The sequence below is a fragment of the Pteronotus mesoamericanus genome, unplaced genomic scaffold (genome assembly GCF_021234165.1).
Source record: "Pteronotus mesoamericanus isolate MK-2021 breed Mesoamerican mustached bat unplaced genomic scaffold, CSHL_Meso_final contig_317, whole genome shotgun sequence".
Taxonomy (NCBI): domain Eukaryota; kingdom Metazoa; phylum Chordata; class Mammalia; order Chiroptera; family Mormoopidae; genus Pteronotus; species Pteronotus mesoamericanus.
In genome coordinates this window covers 1,420,912-1,447,813 of record NW_026555133.1, presented here as the reverse complement: position 1 = coordinate 1,447,813, position 26,902 = coordinate 1,420,912, and the positions used below count along the sequence as shown (strand labels likewise).

Here is a 26,902-nt window from a genome sequence, read left to right as displayed (position 1 = left end):
TGGTCACCCACTTCCAGCTAAGGCCCTCTCTCTGTTCCCTTCCTGACCTTTTTTCTTGGAAGGCATGCTGCATTCTTACCTGCACGCTGCCTCCCTCTCTCTGTGGAGCCTGTTTCCCATAACCCCACACATGAACTGCGTCCCCCCCACCACTTGCCTAGGAGATGGCGGAACCGAATGCTGAGTGTTCACTCCAGCTGTTTCTAGCAAGTTGGAAATGGTAAATAACCATGAATGTTGAGTAACACTGGTATGCCTAATCCTTAGTGGACGTAAGACTCCATCAACTAAAGAACAACAGGACTTATTTCAACCCACTGATACACAGGTATACAAACCTGTGTATCAATCCAGCCCCTCCATGGCCCCCCTTTAAAAATCCTTGACTTCTCTCTCTCCATGACAACTCAGTCAATGTCTTGCATGGTGTATTCCTCTATCTAACAAGTAAAGACAGCTGTGTTGATTGTTTTTCTTTTATTTGTTTGTTTTATTTTGTTACTGTTTTTTCTTTTTTAATTCTAGTAGTCTTTTATCCTTTGTATCCTTTTCTTCGTCCTTGATCCGTAGGAATAAAACCATGAAGTATATAAGGATATAAGTACAAACATGCCCTTTTTAGCATTCATGATATGTCAAAAAAGTGGAAACAACTGAATGCTCACCGACAGAGGTATGCCTGAGCGCAGTGGAGCACCATGCAGCTGTTTAAAAGAATGAGTCGGACGTATAACTACTCAGCTACAGAGGTTTCCAAGGGGCATATCTTTTAAGTGAGAAAAGTGAGCTTCAGGGAAATGTATGCAGTGCAGCACAGGTTTTTTAAACAACCAAAACCATCCACTCTTAGAAGTGTAGTCGTGATTGAAGATGATTCTATGAGTGCATAAAAATTTGAGCAGACTCTTTGGGCTTAACCTGGGAGTGCCTGCTAGGATTGGGGCAGCAGCGATAGGGGAAAGAAGGAGACAGGCAGCAAATGCACAAGACTCTGCCAGCTCTTATTTCTCTGAATGGACGTAGCTCTCTGGAAGAACACCTTCACTGACTCTTCTCTGAGCCTCAAGTGTCCCCTCTCTGCCACCCTTTGGAGGTCCTACAAAGGTGTCCCTTCCCCAGCACACCCTCCCCATCTCCCACCCCCACCTCAGTACCCGCTTGGGGTGCAGAGCTGGTGAGTGAGAGGAGGGGGGTAAATCTGCATAAAGGGTCCGTAAGAAATTGAAACTTGAATTATTTTTTACATTGTTCGATATTAATTATTAATCAATATTAATTAAGAAAGATTTAAAAGGTTCTAGTAGAGATCCACTGGCAGGAAAGGACACTAAAAGTACCAAGAGGGAACCCTCTGTGAGGAAAGTGATCTGGTTCAATGACCACACTCGGCACCAAGGCTTTCACAGGCTGAGGCTGGACAGGGCCCTGGCACAGCCCCGGAGCGCTACGGTCAAGCTTGGGGACCCTGCCCACGCCTGTGCGAACTAAGAGTTGGGGAGCTCAAGTACATGCCACTCATGTGTTCTATACAGGGTTCCTGCAGCACTAGAAAGTGACCCATTAGGTTGTGCAGAATAATGTTCCCCCAGTTACAGGGATAGAAGCAAGTAACAGCAGTAAGAGAGGGAAGTGCTGGGCTCCCTGCAAATAGGGATGGGTGGAAACTCAAATTACTAATTGGAAAAACAGATGATACCATTTCTACTCTGAAATCAGATCCTGTATTTCTTTTTTTTTAAGAAAAAGATTTTATTTATTTATTTTTAGAGAGAAGGGAAGGGAGGGAGAAGGAAAAGGAGGGAAACATCAATGTGTGACAGAAACATCAATCAGTAGCCTCTTGCACGCCCCTAACTGGGGACCTGGCCTGCAACCCAGGTTTGTGCCCTGACTGGGAATCGAACCAGCAACGTTTCCATCTGCAGGACAACACTCAACCCACTGATCCACACCAGTCAGGGCCAGATCCTGTATTTCCATAGTTCAAAGTTGCATAGTTTATAATACCACGTGTACGTCCAATTTGTCCTCAAGGAACAAATATAAATTAAGGTAGCCCCATGCCAAATATGGGCTCCAAACACTTATGTAGCAGGGGCAGTGGAGTTATCCTCTAAATTTCAGGGGTGTCCAACCTGTGGCTCACGGGCCCCATATGGCCCAGGATGGCTATGAATGTGGCCCAACACTAAACTGTAAATTTACTGAAACCTTTTTTTTGCTCATCAGTTTTCATTAGTGTTTGTGTATTTAATGTGTGACCCAAGACAACTCTTCTTCTTCCAGTGTGGCCCAGAGACACCAAAAGGTTGGACACCTGTCTAAATTGACTGCAGTTGGAGCCACATTGGCATAGAAGAAAGGAAGGGGATGAAATTATTCTTGTGTTTAGAAAGACACTTTAACAATCTTTTTTTATCTACAAAATGTAAGATCCACTCCCCTCATCCACACCGTCTGGGGAATAACAGTGAGAGAACTTTGATCAAGAAACTAAATTGTTGTGCATAAAGAGGTAATGAGAATGTGGTAGTCAGTTACTGACACTGGGTCCTGGAGGTCAGGAAAAAGAGTTCAGTTTTGCTGTGCACATGTAGCAAATGTAGGCAGGCTTCCCTGCTGCAAAAGGCCCAGGCAAAAATCGAGCCCTTGATCCTTTCTGTGGCATATGTAAGAACTAAATGGTAACTATACAGGCAAATAAAAATTTTCATTTCATTTTTTAAAATATTTTATTTATTTATTTTTAGAAAGAGGGGAAGGGAGGGAGAAAGAGAGGGAGAGAAACATCAATGTGTGGGTGCCTCTCATGCGCCCCCTACTGGGGACCTGGCCTGCAACTCAGGCATGTGCCCTGACTGGGAATCCAACCAGCAACCCTTTGGTTGAAGGGCCTGCACTCAGTCTACTGAGCCACACCAGGCAGGGCAGGACAAATAAAAAATCTTAAATGACAGTCTTGATTCTCCCTGTTGCAAATAGATTTCTCAGGTTCCGGTCAAGATGGCAACGTAGGCACACATGGCTTGCCTGTTCACACAACCACATCAAAATTACAACTAAAATATAGAACAACCATCACTCAGGAATGTCAGAAATTGAGTTGAATGGGAGTCTGACAACTACAGAACTGAAGAAACCACATCCACCCAGACTGGTAGAAGGGCCATGGACACAAACAGGCTGGTCTCACATCCACGTGGATGAAAATTTAGGAGGGATATCAGAGGAGTGAGAGGTCCTAGACCTACACCAGGTCCCCCGGCCCATGGTTCCAGTGCCAGGAAGATAAATCCCCACAACTTCTGCCTGTGAAAACCAACAGGGATTGAGTTGGTGGAGGAGGCTGCTGGAGCCCTAAGCAGTTCTTCTTGGGGAACCCACACATGGACTTACCTACTCAGATTCGCTCCCTCTGAGCTCCAGCACCGGGGTGGCAGCTTGAAGGGCATCTGTGGTATACAGGGATAGACTGAAGCGTCTGGCATCGGGGCAAACAGAGACCACTGTCCCTTTGCTGAGCCCTTGCCCCACAGAGCCGGGAGGCTGATGCCGTTTCTGAAACTCCATCAACCTGGTTGACACTGTGTGACCCACCTTGGAGATCCACAGAGACTCTATTTCACCCAACTTATGGACCCACCCAAGCAGCTTTTCCATAAGAATGGGTGGTTGTGGCTCCTAAATCCTATAAAACAAGCAATAGCTGGCCTCAGTGAGCAGCCAGCTTAGAGTCACAGCTTGGCTTTGGGCATCTCCAAGCCCGGCACAAGCACCAGCCATCTCAGATTGCTTTACAGCTCAGGCACGGTGCCCTGGGCAAAAGACAGGTGAGTCTCGACCCTGGCCTGCACCACCCAGGAAACCCCAGGGCCTGGACACCCAGTGGGCAGCTACAGACCATGTCGGAGCCCCACCACCCTCCTCCTGCACAGCTGATCCTCCACGGATGGCAGAGATTGGTGGACAGTGGTCACAGACAGTCCTTGCAGCTGACTGGTCTGGGTAAATCCCTCCCATTGATCTGCCAATAGCAACCGAGGCTCAACTACAAGAGGAGGGTGTACTCAGCCCACACAAAGGACACACCTTGAGTGCCCAGATTGGGTGATAGGGGAGGCTGTGCCACTGGACCCTACAGGACACCTATTACATTAGGCCACACTAACAAAACACGGAGTCAAAGCAGCTCTACCTAATACATAGAAACAAACACAGGGAGGCTGCCAAAACAAGGAGACAAAAAAACATTGCCCAAATGAAAGAACAGATCAAAACTGCAGAAAAAGGGCTAAACGAAATGGAGATAAGCAATCTATCAGATGCAGAGTTCCAAACACTGTCTATAGGATGCTCAAGGAACTTAGTGAGGACCTCCGCAGCATAAAAAAGACCCAGTCAGAAATGAAGGATACATTAATTGAAATAAAGAACAATTTACAGGGAAACAACAGGACAGTGAAGCTGAGAGTCAAATCAATGATTTGGAACAGAAGGAACCAAAAAACAGCCACACAGAACAAGAGAAAAAAAAAAAGAACCGAAAAGATGAGGATAGTATAAAGAGCCTCTGGGACAACTTTAAGAGGTCCAACATTTGCTTCATAGGGGTGCCAGAAGAAGAGAAAGAGCAAGAGATTGGAAATCTATCTGAAAAAATAGTGAAAGAAAACTTCCTTAATTGAATGAAGGAAATAGACATGCAAATCCGGGAAGTACAGAGAGTTCCAGTTATGATGGATGCGAAGAGGCCCAGGCCAAGACACATGATAATTAAAATGCCAAAGATTAAAGATAAATAGATGCTTAAAAGCAAGAGGAAAGTAGTTACTGGAAAGTTGCCAGGTGGGAGGGGATGTGGGGGGATGGGTGAAGAGGTGAGGGGATTAAGAAGTACAAATAGGTAGTTACAGAATAGCCATGCGGATGTAAAGTACAGCGTAGGAAATGGAGCAGCCAAAGCACTTATACACGTGACCCATGGACTTGAACAGTGGTGGGAGGACCGTCTGAGGGAGTGGGGGGTGCTGAGTGGAGGGGGCCGAAGGGGGAAAAACTAGGACAACTCTAATAACATAGTCAATAAAATATAATTTAAAATAGAAAAGAAAGAGAGCAGATCTCTCCCTGCTCTCCCTCTTCTTAGGGCATCTCTTTTAGAAAACTTGTAAGTTCTTTCTGTCTCTTTGAAATGCGTGTAGCTCTTTCTATAAGGTAGATAAGCTTCTGGGCAGCTTTGTGACCAGGAATCTCTCTCCCAAGGACCGAGGAGCCATCACTTTGAAATCAAGGGAGACAGCAGCCCTGCATCCCAGTTTCTGTGAGCGGACGAGTCTACCTGAGATGGACTCCTTGCTCCAAGTTGCAAAACTACATCCATCATAAAGACACAAGAATTTTGTTTTTCCTAGGCTTAAGCATATTAATAACTCAGATAGATAGTCACCAAATACCAGGCGAAGTTAGAATGGACTATGCATGACAAAGGGTGCGTCACACCTCTTACCTGAGGACTGGTTATTGTTTGTCCTGAGAACATGTGTGCAATAGGTTGTATCTGCTTGGCTGCATAAAGTGGGGGAGATTTCTCTGTCTCTACAGTTTCTTAGTGGGTTGCCCATGATGCACATTGCACTGGTTTAATGCTAATTTAATAATAAATCTGTTTTCTTTTTGTACTACCTTTGTGGAAAGACTTTTCTTTCCAGGCTGGGAAATTTTGTTTTTAATTATTTTCCCTCGACATCATGCCTCTGCTTAAAAAGGGAAGAGAGAAAAAGTGGGAGGAAGGGTCTGAAGGAGCAAGACCCCTAGTGGGAGGCTGTGGCCTGTGGACGTAGAAAAACAATGTGTGGTGGGGAAAGGCAGAGGAATTTCTAGGAGTGAGACTGCCATTCAGTTGGAAATTGCTCCCACTCTGTAAATAATAGAATAATAGCAGCTAATTCATACAGGGACTATGTGCCAGGTATTGTTCTAAGTGTTTGAAACATTATCTCATTTAGCTCACACAGTAGCTTGGATTATCGTTCCTAAGTATGTGTCCCTGGCCCCCCACTGCCGTGTGAGCTCACAGTACACTAGAGTGGGGGCAGAGGTGCCACCAGCAGAGAAGCAGGCTGATGTATGGACTGAGTTTGGAAGTAAGGATGAAACAAAACTCTCTTTTCTAGGCAGAAGTGACCCCGAGAGGGTGTATGTAGAAAGGCCAGTTCAGTTACTTCACAGGATGGGAATGTGAGCCGTTCTATTTGGATATTATAGGGCCAGATGGTCCTCCCCCACAAACTGGAGGAAACTGGGGGCCAGTTCTGAACACAGAGCATGTAGGCAGGAGTGGCCTAGAAGATCAGAAGGGGAGGGGTGCCCAGTAAGGATCAGTCACTTGGTGAAGTCTGGAGGCTGGAAGGCAGGACTAGAATCCCTTTTAACCTCATCAATAACCAACATGCCAAGCCTTTTTTTTTTTTTTTTTTTTTTTTTTTGAGAGTAGGGAAGGGAGGGAGATAGAGAGGGAGAGAAACCTGGCTGTGTGAGAGAAACATCGGAAACATCATTTGGCTGCCTCTCGCTCGCCCCCAACCAGGGACCTGGCCCACAACCCAGGCAAGTGCCCTGATGGGAAATGGAACCGGCAACTTTTTGATGCACAAGCCAGCGCTCTATCCACTGAGCAACACCAGCCAGGGTCTAAGTCATTTTTGAGGGTTTGGCTCAGGAAAGCAGATTTACCTTGCCCTGGCTTAGCCCAGGCACCCAGCCATACTCAGTGCAAGCCAAAAGCTTACATTGACTTAGACCAAGAAGATCTAGAGAGGACCTACACGAAGCTTCATCTCATTCCTGGGTGGGTGACAAAGCCTGAGCCTTGAGTCATCCTTCTAATGTTTACAAAGTCCCTAACCAACCCCGGCCCCACTGCTGTTCCCTGGTTGTCTCTGCTGAGTGTGATGAAAGGACCCGGAAATAGCTGGGGTTGAGTGGGATAAAGACAAGAGGGAAGAAGAAATGGAACTTTATGCCCAATAAAAATTGTTTACATATAATTTTTTAGAGGAAAACTGGATTCTGGTAGAAGAAGCAGGCACCACAGTCAGTAAAATGAGGCCATTATAAATATTTACCTGGAATATAATGAAGGGGAAAAAGCTGCATTTACCTAGAAAGGGCAAAGTTCATGGGAACTGCCCATGAATGCTGGGTCCCTCAGTGACTTCACGCTGCACCCTAACACCCGGGTCCCTAACATTCTCTTGCACCCATTATGAAGGTTGGACAAAAGGAGGCTTTTACTGGCCTCATTCAGTTAGGTCTCTCTCAATGTCTGGTGTAACTAGGGTTCTAATGCCGCGATGCTGAAACCAGGTTTAGGGAGAGGCAGGGAGCAAGTCTTTGAGCTGTTACTTTTCCAGGTTCTAGGGGGCCTGGGAACGTCTGTTCACTTATCCAAGGACTGGGCTTAGATGCGGTAGAAATCAGGAACTTAAGGCTTACTGGACCATAAAGCGTCTAGCAGCCCAGCGAAGCCTCCCAGGCTGGCCCTCGAAGTCAGCCCACCGCCTTCCCAAGGTCCCAGCCCAGAAAAACGGAAACTTTCTCTCTGGAAGGCCGACCCACCCCCTCTACCACCTCGTTCTCCAAAGGACCAACCGATCTGAGAACGTGTCCTCACCCTTGCTCACTCCAAGCTCGAGGCTCTTGGCTCCAAACCTCGCAGGGAGGTTCAGAGAAGCCCCGGGGCAGCCACCCTCTCGGCCTCACCCAGGCCAAAGGCCCCTACATCTTTCCGCAGCCACGCTCGGCCCGGGAGGCGCGGCCCCTCCCCGCAATCCGCTCCGCCGCTCGCAGGTTGGGGCTAGTTTGGGGCGGAGACGGGCGAGCGCCGGGAAGTTTTGAGAAGGGCGGGGACCCAGACTCCCCTTTAAAGGCCCGAACTGTCCGTACGGCGCTAGACTCACTCCGGCGGCCCCGGGCGTCCCGAGAAGCGCAGGACCCGGCTCCCTCTCGTCTGGGTTACCAGGGAACCGCCATGGGCATCTACCGCATCCGCGTGGCCACCGGGGCCTGGCTCTTCTCCGGGTCGCACAACTGCGTGCGGCTGTGGCTGGTCGGGGAGCACGGGCAGGCGGAGCTAGACCTGCAGCTGCGGCCGGCGCGGGGCCAGGTCAACCGGGGTACCCGGGATCCCGACCCCGGCCTGGGCCTGCGGCGGCGCGGGGGCGAGTGACAGCGCCCACGCGCCCTCCGGGACTTCCAGGGAGAAGGGGCGCCTGCGCCTAGGCCGGGAGAGGGTCGGAGCCAAGGCCCAGGAGGGGCAGACCCCTTCTCCCGCCCCTGGCCGTGGTCCTCGCAGCCTCCGCTACTTCCCCACCTGAGCCCAGTCCGGCGTCCGTATGGGGTCAGGCGTCAAAGAGGGAAGGTCCCGGGAGGGCGCGGGCGCGCCGAGAGCTCAGTTAATGGACGGAGGTCGGTGGTGATGCTCAGTCCTCCGTTCAGGACTCTGAGGGCCTCGCCCCGCGTCCTTAGTCCCTCGTCCTCCCGGTGCGATGGGGCGTATGAGGACCCCGCCCCCGCGGGCCGGCGTTGGGAGGAAGAAACGGCTGTCCTCGGAGACCTTGTCCCCGGACTTCACAAAGGTCTCCCGCACCCTCAGTAAAACGGCCTCTCCCGGGTCCCCAGTACTAAACCCCACCGCGTTCGGGTCCCCACAGGTGGAGGAGTTTGAGCACGACGTTGCCGAGGACCTGGGGCCGCTGCAGTTCGTGAAGTTGCGCAAACATCACTGGCTGGTGGACGACGCGTGGTTCTGCGACCGCATCACGGTGCAGGGCCCCGGAGCCGGCGCGGAGGCCAGCTTCCCGTGCTACCGCTGGGTGCAGGGCGAGGGCGCGGTGACCCTGCCCGAGGGCACCGGTGAGCGGCGGCCGCGGGAGCGGGCGCGGGCCAGGCGGGGCTGGCCCTGAGGAAGGCTCATGGGTCTTGAAAAAGTGGGTGCTCAGCAGGTTAAGGGTGGAAAAGATAGGAAACGAGGGGAAAGTTTTAAAGTCCCCAAGTTATACATAGAATTAAAAAGGCTGGGAGTGGGACTTCGGGAGGGAATAAGTGACGTGTGGATCCCGCCCCTCAGGAAGGCGAGGACAGGGAATGTGAGTTGTGGCAACGCTGGGAATCAGAAGGGCAGAAGTACACGTGGAGAGGCCGTCTCTGTGTGACTGAGAACAAACTAGGGCAGGGACAGGCCTGGCTGACGGGAGATAGGAGACAGTGGGTGTGACCCCTGAGAGGAGACAGGCCAGGGAAACGCATGGTGTGACATGAAGACAGAGCTGGTTTGGCGATGACAACATGGACAACGGGGAGGGCGCGGGCGCACTGACTGGCTGGAGTCGGGATGCGTGAGGACGGCAAACGCAGAGTGAGTTACTGCGGGAAACGGGACAGAGGAACACAGGGCAAGGAGGGCGAGAACAAGTCAGGAGGGAAACAGGAAACCTGCGGCTTTGATACAGGTGAGTATAAATACTGCTAAGGGCTGGAAGAAGGCAGTGAACACAGACTCTGACGTTAAGTCTAAGAAAGATGACCAAAGATAACTTCTGAGGACAGCTCAAGGGGCGGCCGACGAGGTTCAAGAAGTGAAAATTCCCCAAAGCAATAGAAAGTAGAAAACAGGTGTGGGCAGAGGGGTGATTAAGATTTCATCACTTTAATGGAGGTGATTCATCCTATCATAGATATTGATGAAACAGGATCAGGTAGAGAAAGATGATTGACAGGACAAGGGGAGGGTGACATAGTGAAACCAGGAGCAAAGCTGGGATAAACGTGCCTGGGGAATCAAGGAAAGGAGCACAGCCAGAGACGAAAGCAGCAGAGCACGTGGACTGCCATACGCAAAGGAAGGTGAGGACAAGCAGGGAGGGCACAGGACCATATGAAACTGTATGGCCAATTGTCTCACTATCTCCCCAGCCCGCCTGGCAGGAGACAATGCATTGGATGTATTCCAGAAATATCGGGAGAAGGAACTGAAGGAAAGACAACAAATATACTGGTGACCACCCACCCACAGGAGAGCCCCAAAATTTCAGACCCCCGCCCTCCCCTGACCCTACCCGCATCACTGACTTGCACACCCTCCCTGAAGCCTCATTGTCCTCTCCCAGCTGGGCCCTCTGGAAGGAAGGGATGCCCCTGGCAATAGCTGCAGACCGTGTGGAGGACCTGCCTCCAAACATGAGATTCCATGAGAAGAAGAGGCTGGACTTTGAGTGGACAATGAAGGCAGGGTGAGGAAGGGCCTGGAGCTCATAGTGAAATGAAGGCTGGGGGCGGGGGGGATCCAGGAATGGTGGTGAACGGTGAGGGGCTGAGGAATTAGCAAATGGGTTCTTGCCTCACTCTCTGTCCCAGGGCAATGGAGATGGTCCTCAAACGTGTTTATACCCTTCTGGGATCCTGGAGCCAACTGGAGGATTTCGATCAGATCTTCTGGGGCCAGAAGGGCACCCTGGCTGGTTAGTGGTTCCCCCCGGTCTCAGGGACCCCTTGATAGCCCTCTTTTGATGACCCGACCTTCACACTCCATAGTCCCCCCAACCCCTTGCCAGATAGGGCCGTATCATGCCTGGTCATCTCTGAGAAGGGCTGGGTACAGGGTGGTCATGTGTCTGAATCCCTCGGGTAGAGCCCGGAGGAGGGATATCGGGTTGTGGCGAACATCCTCCCCCTACCCTCCCCCCTGACCCCACAGAGGTGGTTCGCCAGCGTTGGCAGGATGATGAGTTTTTCGGTTACCAGTTCCTCAATGGAGCCAACCCCATGCTGCTGAGACGCTCCACCTCTCTGCCCTCCCGGTTGGTGCTGCCTTCAGGGATGGAGGAGCTTCAGGCTCAGTTGGAGAAAGAACTCCAGGTACCTCCTCCCACACTACATTGTCCTCTCCTTGGCTGAGGAGAAGTGGTGAAGGGGAGGCTGTGGTAACCTGCTGTCCCTGGGTGCAGAGTCCTAGGCTGGAAAAAACCCAGAGATGATGAAACATGTAGGGAAAACTATGAGGCATTCCCAGCATGGATTTTGAAGGCGAACGCAGGTGGGGCTAGGGATGTCAGCTGGGACAATGACATTCGCCAGCTGATGTCAGCGCTCCCAACACCGGTGTTCGTGGGCAGCCAGAAAGGCGAAGAATGCACTGTCTGGTGGGGGGAACTGAAGAGGTTTCCCGGAGGAGGAAAGCTGGGTTTAGAAAAGATGGGCTGGATGAAAGGCAGACGAGCAAGGCACAGTGTGCACATACATGTCCACGGGCGCGTGCCTGGGTCCTGCGGCAGTGGGAGTCAGGGGACCTCTATGGACTACTTGGCAGAGCAGGTGAGATTTGGACAAGTAGTGAAAGAGCGTTTGCTGAGCTGAGGGGAGCCAAACAGAGGGAGAAGATCACCAGGGGATGATGGGGAAGGGGCACAGCCTCTTGACAATGGGACAGTTTGCAATGCCTGTAATGCAGACTGAACTGAGAGGCCTGGCTCTCCACTCGTATCTGCCACCACAAAACCTGCACAAGGCATTAACCCGCACCAGGTTGTTTCTTCCTTTATTTAAAATGAGAGGAATTGGACCATTTTGATGCTCTGGTTCTGCCCATAGGACTCTGGTACTGATAGAGGATAATGTTAAGAAGTCAGATAAATGGTTTTATTTTTAATTTATTGGGGTGACACTGGTTAATAAAAGATAAATGTCTTTCCCCTTTTCCCTGTCCCCCTGGGAGTAGACTTTGAACTCTAACCATGGATATATGCCTCCTTTCCCCAGAAGGGTTCCCTGTTCGAGGCTGACTTCATCCTGCTGGATGGAATTCCAGCCAACGTGATCCGAGGAGAGCAGCAGTACGTGGCTGCCCCCCTCGTGATGCTGAAGATGGAACCCAGTGGGAAGCTGCTGCCCATGGTCATCCAGGTGAGGTGTCCCGGGCATCCTCCTCCCAGCACTGCTCTCTGTTCACCCCGACCTCTGCTCTCGGGGGCCCAGCCCCCTGGCTCTTGGCTGCCAACTTCCATCCTCACACAGTGGAGCATGTCCTCATGTCGCTATTTGCAGCCTGGTTTCCCCTGACTCACCCAACTGGTAGTACTTGTTCAGGAGTCATAGTGGCCTTTTGGAGTTCCCATGCTCCACTCAGTGGTTCTCACTTCAGTGTGCATTAGGAAACCTGATGCATTAGTGCGCAGGCTGCTGCGTCTGCCACTGGATTTTCTGATTTGGTAGACCCGGGGCAGGAACTGAGAATCTGCCTTTCTAACAAGTTCCAAAGTGATGATGCTGCTGCTAGTTTGGGAATGCACAGCGAGAATCACTATTTAATCTCTCAGTAGCCTTGACTCTAAATACCCATTGTTTCCTGACTGTGTCTTCTCCCAAAGTTCTCAACAGTCAGTAAAAAAGTACTGTCAATTATCTCACACATCCAGGTTCTCCTTTTTTGTTTTGTTTTTTTTTTAAATTTATTTTAGAAGAGAGAGGAAAACATTGAATAGTTGTTCCACTTATTTATGCATTCATTGATTCTTGTATGTGCCCTGACTGAGGATCAAACCCACAACCTTGACGTGTCGGGGCTGTGCTCTAACCAACTGAGCTACCCAGGCAGGGCCCAGCTTCTCCTTCTCATTCCCCCACTCTAACTCAGAACCCCACCATGTTTCTCCCACTGTTAGAATCTACTTACTGCACTCTTGTTCTGACTCTCCTGCATTCAACCTGACCATTACGGTACCAATATGACCCACAGCTAGTGAGAGGCAGGGTGGGAGGGTCCTCATTCCTCCTACTGCATTATAACCTCCTGGAAAAATAATAATCTTTCTTACTCCTCTCTGTTTCTCTCTGAATGTTGACCATACTGTCACACATCAAGTGGAAGTTCAACAAATGTTTATTTTCCCCAGATCCAGCCTCCCAACCCCAGCTCCCCAACCCCAACGCTGTTCCTGCCCTCAGACCCGCCACTTGCCTGGCTCCTGGCAAAGTCCTGGGTCAGAAGTTCAGATTTCCAACTGCACGAGCTCCAGTACCATCTACTGAACACTCATCTGGTGGCTGAAGTTATCGCTGTCGCCACCATGAGGTGTCTCCCAGGACTGCACCCCATCTTCAAGGTAAACCTACCCTTCAAGTCCCATCTCATCTGAGAGAGGAAAGAGCCAGTATCAAATGGTACTGCTGCAGCAAACAATAGTTATGCCAATTTGTGAAAGAAAGAGGGACAAGCAGAAGACTGTATCAGTATTTTAAGACCTGTATTTTAATTGCATCAAGTCATTTAATGTTTCTTCAGAACATGTTATAAGAGAACCCTCTGAAGTTCCAGAGAACTGACAATTCGTGCAATGAGCCTGGAGTATTGCTGGAATATTGTTCGTAAAACAAAATCCTTGCTTCTGTCTTAGGATATTTACTGTTTATCCAGGAAGGCAAGTGATGCCCGTAAGAATCAACCAGAGAGCAGTATCTGGAACTAGAATTTAAAATCACAAGAGACAGCCTATAAACATTAATAGTATGAATGGAGAATGTCCCACCCGAACCGAGAAGTCTGCTGCAGGAGCAGATGGAAAGGCAAGGAGGGCACCCCTGTAGGTTACTTATACCTTCCTAGGAGAGAGATGGAGAAAGACATGTAAGGCGGTAACAGGAACAAGAAGGGGGGAAAAAAGAAAGACTTGGTGAAGGGAGGAAACAGCGGGTGCACATGCCTGAGAATAAGACTGAAGAAAGGCCAGAGATCTAAGCTGCAACAACCAGGAGCCCACAGGGTAGGTGTGTTGTAATTTTATAAAAAGAGCGAGCTCAGTATCTACTGCTAGACAGAAAGCAGCAAAATAAAACTGTGCTTGCTGAAAGGTTTCCCCAAAACCTTGGTGAATTTCAGATATAGGGAATATGGCAGAGACAGGACAATACTGATATGAGCTTATGAACCAGAGTGATTGTCAAAAACAGCAAAGTCATTGTAAGAAGCCAGGTTGGAAACAAATATGAGGTACTCAGTGTTAGGTTCATGGAGTTTGAAATGTTGGCAAGATATGCAAATGAGCACCGCAAACTCGTACTTACCTGGGTAAGGAGAAGTGAATGTCTCAAGCTCGGGGCCTATACCCTGACCCCTCTACCCTGGCCAGTAGTAGCTATGGCCTCACTGAGTCTGGGGTAACACAGATAAGATAGAAACTAGTGTGATTAATAGAATCTTGGCTTTTACTGATCTCATGGTGCTCCTGCATCACCATCTTCTGCTCATCCTGAATAGGTTAAGGCTCTGCTGACAGTTGAAATCCCTCTTTACCAGTTCATCCCTCTCCACGCCTATATCCACTCACCCCACCAGAGCACTAACCTGCAAATGTCGTGAAGCTTACGTAGGCAGGCTCTGGTGCAGACTGCCAGGGTCTAAATCCTGAATCCTGACCTCAGTACTTACCAGACGTTTGCTTCAGTGTGCTCATCTCTAAATGAGGACAACAGGAGCTCCACCGTGGGTTGTTTAAGGATAAAATGACATAACAATGTAACAGGCTGAAAGCTACAGAAACCATCAGTTCTTGCAATTAGTATTACTCTTCTTAGTTTGTCCTCAGATACCTCCTCTCCTCAAGGGGACTTTGGGCTTTCTACGACATTCAGTGTCTTTCATGAACTTTCTGAAAAGTTTCAGACTAATATGAGCTACTTTGACATCTTGACACCAGAGGTATCATTGGGTCATTCCCTGTGTCCAGTTCCAACTCAGATAAATACCAACACTACACGAAACCTGTATATAAACTGGGTGGAAATGAAGACAAAATAGTCTGACATAAAAAGAAATGTGAGGATCAGGTGGCCTTTTTAATACCCAGGCTATTTTTTTTAAAGCTATTCAAAATAGAGGGGGTAGCCCTGGCCAATGTGGCTCAGTTGGTTGGGCATCGACCTGCAAAGTGAAAGGTTGCCAGTTCGATTCCCAGAGAAACGTGTGTGGGTTGTGGGTTCGGTTCCCAGTCAGGGCACATACATGAGGCAACTAATATTTCTCTCCCTCTCTCCCTCCCTTTCCCTCTCTAAAAATAAATAAAAAATGAAACCTTTAAAAAAAAATACAGAGGGCCTAATTGGGAGTGGGACAGATGTGACAACAACCCCTCTACTGCTCAAGTAGGGAGCTCAGAACAGCTCCTCTTATTCTGACTAAAGGTACTTACCCCCCAAAAACCCACAGTGAAGCGACCAGAGGATGGCGATGTGGCTTTGATGATGAGTAGAGAGGTAATTATAAGCTATGAGGATGCAAATGATAGAAGTATAAAAAATCAAAAGGGGCAGATTCTTAAAAATCATCAACATCCAAGGTGCAAATAAGATAAATGGTAACAGCTGAGGCGTGGACTCCTTCAAGTATCACTCACCTAAGCATCACCACGGCCTCCTGAGGTAAGAAACCCTATTACCACCCTCTGCTGGCAGCTGGATGATCGGGGGTGAGACAGGTTAACACCCAGGGGGCCACTGCCTTGGGCAAGGATCAAAGTGAGCGGTGAAGTGTAGATTAACACTTAGGTCCACTTGGCTCAAGAGCCTGACTCACGGGGGAATACAGAGCACGGGAATGCATGCTCAGAGAAGCAGGAGACCAGCCTGCAAAGGCACCAGCAGCGAGGCGAGCATCAAGAGGACAGAAGGCCACCATGCTGAGTGCCTTTCGCTAAGAAGGGCCCAAGCGTGTCCTCCACAAACCACTCTTCCAATCTTCTCCATCCAGCTCCTGATGCCACACACCCGCTACACCATGGAGATCAACACCCGGGGACGGAAACAACTCATCGAAGAAGGAGGTATATTTGACATGGTAAGGAGGGGACGGAGTGTGGGGTCACTTAATCATCCAACTCTGCATGACCGCCTGTCACTTTCAAGATTCCAGACTGACCGGTGTGAATGCCCTGACCCTTAACCACAGGAGCCTTGTCCCTTTATACTCACGTTTATTTTTTTAAATTGTTTATTTTTTAAACATTTTATTTATTTATTTTTAGAGAAAGGGAGGGGAGGGGGAAAAGAGAGGGAGAGAAACAGCCATGTGTGGTTGTCTCTCACGTTGCCACACTGGGGACCTGGCCTGCAACCCAGGCATGAGCCTGACTGGGAATCAAACCAGCGACCCTTTGGTTCGCAGGTTGGCACTCAATCCACTGAGCCACACCAGCCAGGGCTTACACTCATGTGTTTAAATGTGAGAACCCCCACAACTGAACCTCTTGTATACCATGCTCTGTCTTCCTCAAGGCCTCTGGTCTCTTTTCCCAGGGAATGAGCACAGGTGGTGGGGGCCACATACAGTTGCTCTGTCGGGCTACGGCTCAGCTGACCTACCGCTCCCTCTGTCCTCCTGACGATCTGGCTGACCGGGGCCTCCTGGGGATCCCGCGTGCCTTCTATGCCCACGATGCTTTACGGCTGTGGGAAGTCATTGCCCGGTGGGTGACGGTGGGAGTGAAGAAATGGACGGGCACTGGGGAGAGGGAGAGTGGGGCTCTGGTTTGAGGTCAGCGTGGGGCAGAAGGATCATGAAACAAGAAGGTCCAGACAGAAGGAGCAGAGCACTCAGTTCTGGGAGAGATGAGGAACATCGAGGAGTCAGTGGGTCGAGTCTGAAGAGGAGGAGACCAGGATGGGGGTAGACAGCCTAGGCAGGGAGAGCTATGGGTGGGGAGGCTGAGGGATCTGGACAAATCAGGGGTCTTGTCAGGAAGAATGGCTATCGACCATGTATAGAGAATTTCTAGAAATAATGCCCCACGTTTCATTCCTTTTCCCATTAGTGTGTAGAAAGAGTTGGGGAATGTCCCAAAAGGCAAGTCTAGAAGGATCTATATCCAGACATAGTAAGAATCTGTTAGAGGCCACAGAAAAGGAGTAGCGGTCAGAGGCTACAGCCTTCTACTCTCAAGGAGCTCAACTCCCTTCTCCCACGGGCAGGTACGTGGAGGGGATCGTCCACCTCTTCTACCACGGGGATGATGTTGTGAGAGGGGACCCTGAGCTTCAGGCCTGGTGTCGGGAGATCACTGAGGTGGGGCTTTGCCAGGCCCAGGACAAAGGTGAGACTCCTCCCCAGAGAAGGAACTCCTCGGACGCTCTGCCCAGAGCCCCTTGTCAGCCTCGCCCTTCTGGGGACGTGACCCCAACCACTCGTCACCCCCTTTCCCTCCACACATGAAGCATCTAGATCCCATTCCCACCTCCTAGGACTCAGGACAATTTTAGAAGCACAAAGATTATCCTCCTCAGAGACCCTGGCCATCAGCCTTTATGTCCACCCCCCATGCCTAGTTACAGATGCCCCAACCTGCCACAGCACGGGGCCCGGTGGGTCCACAACCACAGCCAGTGGGGGACCTGGCCAGGTCCAGCTGGGACTCACATCTCTCTTCATGGAATCTATTTTCCTACCTGAGGATATGAATGGGAAGATTTTTTCCACCAAATCCCGCAATGGCCCACTCCATGCTCCCTCTCTTCTCCTTCCTGCTACCGCCCAGCACACACAGAGGGCCCAGGCATACCGCACGCTTCACCCCAGGGCCAGGGCATTTCTAGGTGCGAACTCAAGACTGCGCATGCTTTGCCTCAAACTCACACTTGGTTCCCTGTCCCTTGGGGCTCACATTCCTTGGCTAATCTATCTTCCCCTGCCCCTACTAGGATCCAGCACTAGCGCAGGATTCCGGGACTAGCTCTAGCACCCCAAGCCACATTGAACTACTAGGGAGGAAACAGCCTTTCTTGGGCTCTCCTAGGTTCATTCTGCTCTCCCTCACACACACGGGCCAACCTGGACTGCTTCAACTCGTCCTTCAGTCCCTGCTCCTCACGCCTCACCCCAACATCTCTGCTTCTGTGGGACAACTACAGACATTTACTGGGGAGCCATTATGGCCACACCCTGGGGATGCAGTGAACGCCAAGCCAGTCCCCGCACCTGAGGAATCTGAGGCTGTGCCGCCCCACCCTCCCCGAACCAAACTTTCCCTAGGACATCTCAGCACTGTCCCTTAGGCGCCACAGGCCCTCAAAAGTCTCTTCTTCTCTCTGGCCATCTTTTCCCCAACTAGCTTCAGCTACATTTAAAAAAATAAACCTCTCACATGTTAACTTGAACTCTACTCAGTGCCCCTCATTCTCTATCCCCCAGTTCTCATAGGTGACCTTTGCCTAATTTTCCCAACAGACTTGTAGGGGAAATGTGCTAAAATTAAAAACTGTCTGAGATTTGAGTTCAGCCTCTACATTTTCCCAGCTGTGTCCTGACAAGCAGTTTATTCTTTCTGGTCTTTGATTTTTTTAAAAAATCTATCAAAGGGGAGTGATTTTATTTGTTCTACTTAACTGACAGGATTATGGGGTCTCTGAGTCCCCACCTCCACTGTAAAAATGAATGGCCTGAGATAACCTTTGTGGGAAGCCTCTCTTGGCTGTGACACTAGAAACCCATGGTTTCTGTCTCTCTTTTTTCATTTTATTAATTTTAGAGCGAGGAAGGGAGAGGGGCAGAGGGAAAGAGAGAGAGCAACATCAATATGGTGTTCCACTCCTTTACGCATTCATTGGTTGATTCTTGTATGTGCCCTCACTGGGGATGGAATGCGCAACCTTGGCGTATTGGGACGATGCTCTTTAATCGACCTAGCTACCCAGCCAGGACCATCCAGGGCTTCTCTTATTCCTCTTATAACTCGGGCACTTGTAATTCTATGTCTGAGAATAGGAGGAAGCAGCCCTAAATTCTTAACCACTTTTTAAGGCAGAGGACCACTCAACCTTTTCAGCCCCCAATCTTTCCATAATGACAATACTTACTATTTACTCAGCACTTGTTACGTACCAGATACATTATCTCATTTATAAGGTAAGTATCATCTACAACTTACCTGTGAAGAAACTGAGGTTCAGAGAAGTTAACTGGCCTAAGGGAACCAAACTATATTGCTTGAGCCTGAACTGAAACACACGTCTGATGCAAATACATTTGAATAAATGAATCAATACCCATCAATTCCAAAATACAGAAGAAATACAAAGACATCAACCTTTATTTCTCTCTTCTCATGCTGTACCCTCTAAATCCTATTCCTTTCCTGCCCAGGTTTCCCTGTTTCCCTCCAGTCCCGAAGTCAACTCTGCCACTTCCTAACCATGTGCATTTTCACATGTACTGCCCAGCACGCAGCCATCAACCAGTGCCAGGTATGAAGAGCTGAAAGCCCAGGTCCCTGAAGGCAAGAGTCAGGACCCTGGAATGCCCAAGGGAGAGGTGGGGATTCGAACCCTAAGTACCGGGATCCTAGAGTTGTACTTTCTTCCCCCAGCTGGACTGGTATGCCTGGGTTCCTAATGCCCCATGCACAATGCGAATGCCCCCACCCACCACCAAGGAAGATGTGACAATGGCGACAGTAATGGACTCCCTACCTGATGTCCACAAGTCCTGTCTTCAAATGGCCATCACATGGCATCTCAGTCGACGCCAGCCAGGCATGGTAAGAGAGGACTCTAGGGAAAGAGGGATAACAATGGAAGGGAAACATCAAAGTTAAGGGCTAGGCTATAGGTGCTTCTGCCTTCCCACGAGAAACTGACTGACCCTTTGTTCTATCTTAGGTGCCTCTGGGGCATCACAAAGAGAAGTATTTCTCAGACTCCAAGGCTGAGGCTGTACTGAAGCAATTCCAAACAGACCTGGAAAACCTGGAAAGGGAAATTACAGCACAGAATGAGCAACGTGACCTACCCTACGAATACTTAAAGCCCAGTAACATAGAGAACAGTATCACTAGCTGAGCTCTAAGGTGCCCACACCTGGAAAACTAGGACTGCCATTTCTAGCTTGAATTTCATGGTTTGCTAAGTCTCTGTTGCTAGGGCTCTATTTTCTCTCCCAATTAAATCCTCTACATCAGTATCCCACTAGCCAGGGGACGGGAGCGGGGGACACCTTTTCTGTTAAAAGCCAAATAAAAATTTTAGGATTTGCAGGCCACACAGTCTCTGTCACAACTACTCAACTCTGCTGCTGTAGCAAAGAGCTGCTGCAGACAATACGAAAATGAGTGTGATTGTGTTCCAATAAAACTTTATTCATGGACAGTGAAATATGGACAGTGTCACTAAATAATTCTTTTGGTTTAGTGAACCACTTAAAAATGCAACAAACAAATAAGAACCCCTGTGCTTGCCAAAGAGACATGCACAAGCTGCAGGCTGAATCTGGCCCTTGGTGGCAGTGCCTGGACAAGGATGCCCTGCTCTAGCCTGAGGCGCTGATCCTGCCTGCAAACACCCAGAGAAGGCCCTCGGGGCAGGTGGAGGAGCTTTCTTAGAGAAATGAACTACTTCAGCCTCTTCTCCTTTCCCAGGAGCTAGATTTCATGTTTGGTGGCCAACTTAAAAATTCCTGATTCTGTTCTCTGACAACTTTCCCTCCACCCCTATTCCTCCTATTCACACACCTACCCCCTAAAAAGTCCTGGAATAAGAATGGTGCTCCTAAAGCAGAATAAAAACTTTGTTTCCTTCCCCAAAGTCTCAAAGAGAAGAGACACGAAATTCATGTCTCAAGGACACTTTCCCAGCTCCTTTAGGACACTGGAGTCTCTACACATGCCCCGGGTTCCAAATTCTCTTTCACTACCCTTTATAGAACCGTATGCACAAAATAAATGGAAAAATATCATGAACTTACGCTAGCCACTGTTTCTCTGTCTAGTTCCAGGGTCTTGGGATCAAAATGCTTCCTCTCAATTATGCTATGATCATTGTCTTCACTGGACTGGGTACAAGCTCAGAGCAAAATTGTGTCCTTCAAACACCCGTTTTCCTAAATCATTATTACAAACCTCTCTAACCAGTGAAGTATACAAACATTTTCCTTGGAGTGGATGATCAGTTCCTATTTTTAAAATCGTGTACCCTATCTTACTCAACGGACCTATCACCCGTTTCCTTAGTTTACAATAGGGAAGCAAAGTGACATTTTGTGTATTATTTCTTCCTCCACTACATTTAGCAGACACTCACCTTCACAACTTACTCAAAGTCTACTTCCCCTAGGCTTTTCCCTAACGCCCATATTTTTCCTGGATTTGGCATCCAAAGCTACTTAGTATTCCATGTTTGGTAACAAAAAGTTACTTAAGTATTTCCAATGCCAAGAACCCTTTGCAATTTTAAAGCGTTCTAGCCAGAACAGCACGCTTGACTTCAGGAAGGGTCTCCTATTTCCTTTTACAGTGTCAGACTATCTAATGTTAAACGTAGGGACGAGAGGAGATATAGGCGTTCTTTCTCGGCATTAATTTCTGTGTCTCACTTACCGTTTCCCCAGCACAGAATACTACCCGAAACTACAGTATGTGAGGGGAATAGCAGTTTCGATCGTCCGCTACCAAACCCCCAACGCCAAGGTTACCAGCAGCTCTGCAACGCCCTCAGCTCCCAAACACCTACTGGGGTTCCTCCTCACGTGACTTGCCAAAATGGGTCAGGTGACATGGAGGCTCTTTCCATTCCAACCTAGAGAGGGGGAACCAAGAATCCTTAGTCCCTTGCTACTATTATATTCGCGTCCCAATTACTTGGGTCAATAGGAGACTCCGGAGAGACTGCTTTATTTCAGACACCGCCTTTTACCTCCAAAGTCTGGGAAGGAGCCCAACTCGCCCAGCGTTCTCCTCCTGGCGCCACCCCCCAACTCTCACGAAGGTTCGGCCCGAGGCCACGCCCCTCGGCCGACGTCCGGTCCTTCTATCCACACAGCGCTAGACCCCGAATCCACCACGGTTTTCCTGCTCGGGCCCATCGGGGATTCCTTTCACCGCCTTTAACTTGGTCCATATCTGGACCATCCCCGAATCCCTTGGCGGGGTTCTCATGGCGTCGCTTCTGTGCTGTGGGCCCAAGCTGGCCGCCTGCGGCATCGTCCTCAGCGCCTGGGGAGTGATCATGTTGGTGAGGGGACTAGCCGACGAGAACTGGAGAGGGACTGAGGGGCCTGGTGTTGGAGGGATGGAAGGCTAGGAGACTTCAGGCCTTAGAAATCAGCACGCAGGTTGGAGGGGATGGTTGGTTAGTCGCTGGAGAACGAGACAGAACTGAGATTGAGAAATGGGGAACTGGAGTGGGGCGGGTAGTGGGGGAGGGAGCTGGAGCTTGGAATGAGATCCCTGGCTGGTAAATTTGGAGACCCCCTCAAGGTAAGAGGAAGAGCTGGGTTCTTGAGAAATGCTTAAACTGAATGGAGGGGCATGGAGAAAAGGGAGCGCTTGTTCCCGAAATGGGTAGCTGGGACCTTGTTTCCCCCAAGACTCTACCCGCCCCACTCCAGGAAGAAGTAAGGGCCGATTCCCCCTGATCCCTTCTGCCTTGCCTCGTGATAATGACGCCTCTGGAGAGGAGAATAATCTGGGTTCCTGGGTTACTCGCTATTCCTGCCCTTGCCCCCGCCAAGTCGTCTCTTTGTCACCACCTCATGCCCTGTGCCGGGTGACTGAGTAGACGTTCAGCAATAGCCACCGCTAATCCCAGCGCATCCTGTTAATTCTCAAACCCAGATGTTGTGGCAACATTAGAAGTGGAAGGAGTTTAATGAGTGACCGGGTCGGGTGCCTGAGGTCAAACCTATCCATTCCCTGTTTTCAGATAATGCTCGGAATCTTTTTCAACGTCCATTCCGCTGTGCTCATTGAGGACGTTCCCTTCACGGAGAAAGATTTTGAGTAAGTGTTAGGTGGGAGAGGTGGGACTGGGAGTAGGTGGAAAGTGGCTGAGTATGTGGTCAGAATTATGGGCGGGGAATTGCAGGAGGCGGGATGCTTGGGGCTCCGTGGCTGAGGAACTGGGTGCAGAGAACTGTTCTATTTAGTATACAGTTCACATTGGTCTTCTTGGGAGGCGAATCTCTGAAGCCAGCCTAAACCCACCACTTTAGTTGAGGCTTCTTTATGTATATTACTTGATTTTTCTGTGCCTCTGTCCTCTGCAAAGTGGATGCTGTAATAGAACTCGCCTCATAGGGTGAAGATTGAACAAGACAATACACGTAAAAGCACTTAGAACCCGTACCTAGCACATAGTAAGTACGCAGTAAATGTTGGCTACTCTTAATGTTTCTGACACTTCTCGGCTTAATTCCCACCCCTAGGAATGGCCCCCAGGACATATACGACCTATACGAACAAGTCAGCTACAACTGTTTCATCGCTGCAGGCCTTTACCTCCTCCTCGGTGGCTTCTCTTTCTGTCAAGTTCGGCTCAATAAGCGCAAGGAATATATGGTGCGATAGAGCTTGGTAGTATTTACGCTCTTCAGCCCCCTCTTCTATTTAAGACTCTCCCTACCCCTTGCTAATCCCATTCTGGGGCCCGGCTCCAGTGGAGGGAGACTGGGGCTGGCTGTCACTTGTCCCTCCGGCTCCCTCACCGTTTCCTGTACCACAATAAAGAGAAACTGCTCTCCTAAGCCTTGTGTCTGTGCTTGGGTTGGGAGAGGAGGGCACTGGGGCTGGAATCCGCCTCCAAGTAGGGAACTCTTAACTCCTCCACGGAAGTAGAGGGAAGCCGGACCGGAAGTGAGGCGGGGTCTGCCACTGCCCCCGTGCGCCAAGGCAGCGCCAGTAACTGCAGCTGGTGAGGCTGAGCCGTCCAGTTTGAGCCAGTCATCTGCAGGGAGGGGCGGGACTTCCTGCGCGTGTCCAAGCAGTTTTGATCCTCTGGCCTTCTGTGGTCCCGGCTCCGTGGCGGCGGCGGCGGCGGCGGCGGCGGTGGCAGCAGCGTCTCCGTGCCGGAGGCGCACGGGGCCATGACGTCAGCGTCCACAAAGGTTCGACCTGCCCTGAGGATAGCGCTCCCTGGCGGCCAGGGGAGGGCGTTCCCGCCCCCACCCCGTTGGCTGCCGGCTCTTCCGCCTAGCGTGGAGAGTGGGGCGCGGGAGGCGGGTGGGAAGCGGGCGGGAATCGAGCCTGGGGTGGGGCTTGGGGCTCCGGGCGGGACGGCGCGGGGGTGTGCTCCGGCCCCCCGTAATGCTGCCCCGCCCCCAGGTCGGAGAGATCTTCTCCGCGGCGGGAGCCGCCTTCACGAAGCTTGGGGAGCTGACGATGCAGCTGCATCCCGTGGCCGACTCCTCCCCCGCGGGGTACGTGAGCCCGGGCTGGGACGTGCACGCGGAGTGCGGATGCTTGGACTCGATCACTGACACGGACATTCTCTAGGACAAGGACAGATGGTAGTTTTAGTTTGCTTTTGTGCCTGGCACAGCGCAGAGTGGATGTTAAATGATTGCTGAATGAACGACAGATAAAACCAGACTGAGGCTCACAACCCGAACCTGCAGACCATAGACACCACCACTACCCACCCACCCCAAATCCTGTGGAATTCCCTCAAATTGCTGCAGACTGTGCTCAGGTGTTCTGTTTGTAAGAAGTCCCCCCACCTGCCACCCCCGTGTTGAATTGGTTTCAGTGGGCAGTTTACAGAAGCTGCTTTACGATGATGGGGAGGAGGCTTTCTTACAAGGTAGCCCTTGTTGCAATATCATGTGGTTGGGGGTCCTGGGGTCCCACGGGGTCTTAAGGTTTTTTTTTGTTTGTTTGTTTGTTTTTTTAAGGAGGACCTCTTTATGGATCCCTGGGAGAGGCCCCAGGGATTAGGGGGAGGAGGTTGATTGCTGTGGAATGCATTGCCTGGAGGCTGGCTCCACACCCCTCCTCCTCCCACTTCGCTGTTCCCCTCTCCCCTTCTGACAGTGCCAAGTGGACGGAGACGGAGATAGAGATGCTGAGGGCTGCTGTGAAGCGGTTTGGGGACGATCTTAATCACATCAGCTGTGTCATCAAGGAACGGACAGTGTGAGGGAGGGGTGGCTGGTAGCGAAAGAGGGGGGTGGGTGGCTTTTTTCCTCCATACCCATTGTTCCATCTTCAAAACTTCCAACTCAACATACTTTCTGTTTTGTTGCTAGCTTCGTTAGTATCCCCTTGAGGACTGAATGATAAAAGAATTGTCACAATTGGCCAGAAGTTATTAAAATACTATGGTAATCAGGACCTCCCAAGATTTTGATTTTATATTGCCTAAGATAATTTAATTTGGTAACAGGAGTTGCCTGGCTATTTACACAGATCTTTTGAGACTCTGCTGCCATGTTTCCAGGGATACTGTGATTCTGAACTAGTTGATCAGAATTTACCTGTAGATCAGCAAGGCTTACCTGTTAGCCTTTCACATCCGTAGTTCTCTCCCAGAAGAGAATTCAGAGATGGGCCCTTCCCACTACTCGATTCAGGGAATTCACTCTTTACAATCCATCTGCCCTAAGTGAGTCTTTTAAGTAAGAAAAGCTTCAGGAAAATGAGACCCTACCAAAGGGTTAGGACCCTAGTTTGGATGCTTATCCAGGTTCTGAAGGGGCTCCCCATTATTCCTTCAGAGTGGCCCGTTATCCCTGCCCCTCCCCTCCCTTCTTCCCTAAGCCTCTCTAATGATGACTCCCTAACCTGCTCTCTCTTTTCTTCAGGGCTCAGATAAAGGCCACTGTGAAGCGCAAAGTATATGAAGACTCTGGTGTCCCCCTTCCAGCTGAGTCACCCAAGAAAGGGCCCAAGAAGGTGGCATCTGGTGTCTTGTCGCCTCCTTCAGCTGCCCCTCCACTAAGCAGCTCCAGTGTCCCTGAGGCCGGGGGTCCCCCCATAAAGAAACAGAAAGCTGGTGAGGGCTGGGAGTTGCTGCCTAGCAGTTAAAGTCCCACCAGAGGTTCAGTGAGAGAAGTGGGCTTGGGTCAAAGATGGACACCTGTCTTCCTCTCCCACTGAAGGTTCCCAGAGAGTGGCTGGGGTCGGGGAGGGAGGGAGAGCTTGAAGTTTTGGGAAACCAGGACCACAGTCAGGGAACCTAGAACCTAGCTTATGCCCCCCTCCCAGATGTGACACTCAGTGCTCTGAACGACTCCGACGCCAACAGTGACCTGGTGGACATTGAAGGGCTAGGAGAAACTCCTCCATCCAAGAAACTCAACTTCGACCAGGGTAGGAGTCCTTCTCCCACACCAGCTGAAGGGGTTGGGGAGGAAGTGTCACTTGGATGGTAGGGGAGGGTCTCAGCAGGAGTCCCCTTCCTTGTACAGGGGCTTTGGAAGAGAAAGGTCTCTCATACACAGTGCAGGCGGTTGGATCAGTAAAGAGCCGGGGGCTTTGGGGAGGCAGGAATTGTCTTGGAGGCCTACTTGAGGCTCGCTCCATCTCGGCCCATTTTACTTCCTGTTCCAGACAGCCTGACCCTGGATTCTGGCCTTCTCATGACCTCTGCTGAACCTCCTCTGCTGTCTCGCTGAGCCTTCCGCCTCTGACCCCTCTCAGCGTTCACCCTGGAGCTGTGGGTCACCTAGGACTCTGGCCAAGGCCTACGTGAGAGAGGGTCGAAAGACTGCCGGGGCTGTCCCCTTGCCGCTCCTGTATAAGCACCTGCCCCTTACCCCTTCGATTTGCATCTGATGGACACTTTTATACAGAGAATAATAAAGATTTCCCTCAGCTTGGTGTCTTCACTTAACATCATTGGAGTACAAGGGACCATTCGCTCTCCCCTTAGCCCCCTGGGGCTCAGCCCCTGCTCGGCAGCTCTCACCGCCCTGCCTGGAGCAGCTCAGCCAATATTGGCAGGCACTCTTCCCAGTGCCAATATTTCTGTGCTGCTAGAGCCAGGGGAGCTGGGCGTGGGGAACAAAGACTTCACTTTGCTCTCTGGAGGCAGAACTTCCTTCCAGGGTCTCTAGCAGTCAGTATTCCTGTGACTGCCCTGGGGATTTCAGAGGGGC

The 26,902-nt window shown here is 50.4% G+C and overlaps 3 protein-coding genes across 6 annotated transcripts; all 3 read left to right on the top strand.

Moving 5' to 3' along the window:
- The first annotated feature begins 7,984 nt into the window (after positions 1-7,984).
- ALOX12 (arachidonate 12-lipoxygenase, 12S type) lies at positions 7,985-20,101 on the top strand. Its single transcript, XM_054575629.1, has 14 exons — positions 7,985-8,164; positions 8,712-8,913; positions 9,973-10,054; positions 10,167-10,289; positions 10,414-10,517; positions 10,754-10,914; positions 11,815-11,958; positions 12,948-13,157; positions 15,797-15,883; positions 16,342-16,511; positions 17,014-17,135; positions 19,181-19,281; positions 19,404-19,574; positions 19,696-20,101. Exons 1-14 carry the CDS (start codon positions 8,030-8,032, stop codon positions 19,873-19,875), a joined length of 1,992 nt encoding a protein of 663 aa, XP_054431604.1. The 5' UTR covers positions 7,985-8,029; the 3' UTR covers positions 19,876-20,101.
- Positions 20,102-21,821: 1,720 nt separating this feature from the next.
- RNASEK (ribonuclease K) lies at positions 21,822-23,551 on the top strand. Its single transcript, XM_054575628.1, has 3 exons — positions 21,822-22,041; positions 22,732-22,808; positions 23,234-23,551. Exons 1-3 carry the CDS (start codon positions 21,964-21,966, stop codon positions 23,373-23,375), a joined length of 297 nt encoding a protein of 98 aa, XP_054431603.1. The 5' UTR covers positions 21,822-21,963; the 3' UTR covers positions 23,376-23,551.
- A 230-nt stretch (positions 23,552-23,781) lies between these two features.
- Positions 23,782-26,609, top strand: CUNH17orf49 (chromosome unknown C17orf49 homolog). Of its 4 annotated transcripts, none has more exons than XM_054575625.1 (6): positions 23,782-23,911; positions 24,129-24,223; positions 24,837-24,938; positions 25,607-25,797; positions 26,010-26,114; positions 26,359-26,609. In XM_054575625.1, the coding sequence occupies exons 1-6, from the start codon at positions 23,891-23,893 to the stop codon at positions 26,361-26,363; spliced, it is 519 nt and encodes a 172-aa protein (XP_054431600.1). In that variant the 5' UTR covers positions 23,782-23,890; the 3' UTR covers positions 26,364-26,609. The 4 variants fall into 4 exon arrangements, with proteins under 4 accessions (XP_054431600.1, XP_054431599.1, XP_054431601.1 ...); XM_054575624.1 differs by having other exon boundaries at positions 26,355-26,609; XM_054575626.1 differs by lacking the exon at positions 24,837-24,938 and having other exon boundaries at positions 26,355-26,609.
- The last annotated feature ends 293 nt before the right edge of the window (positions 26,610-26,902 follow it).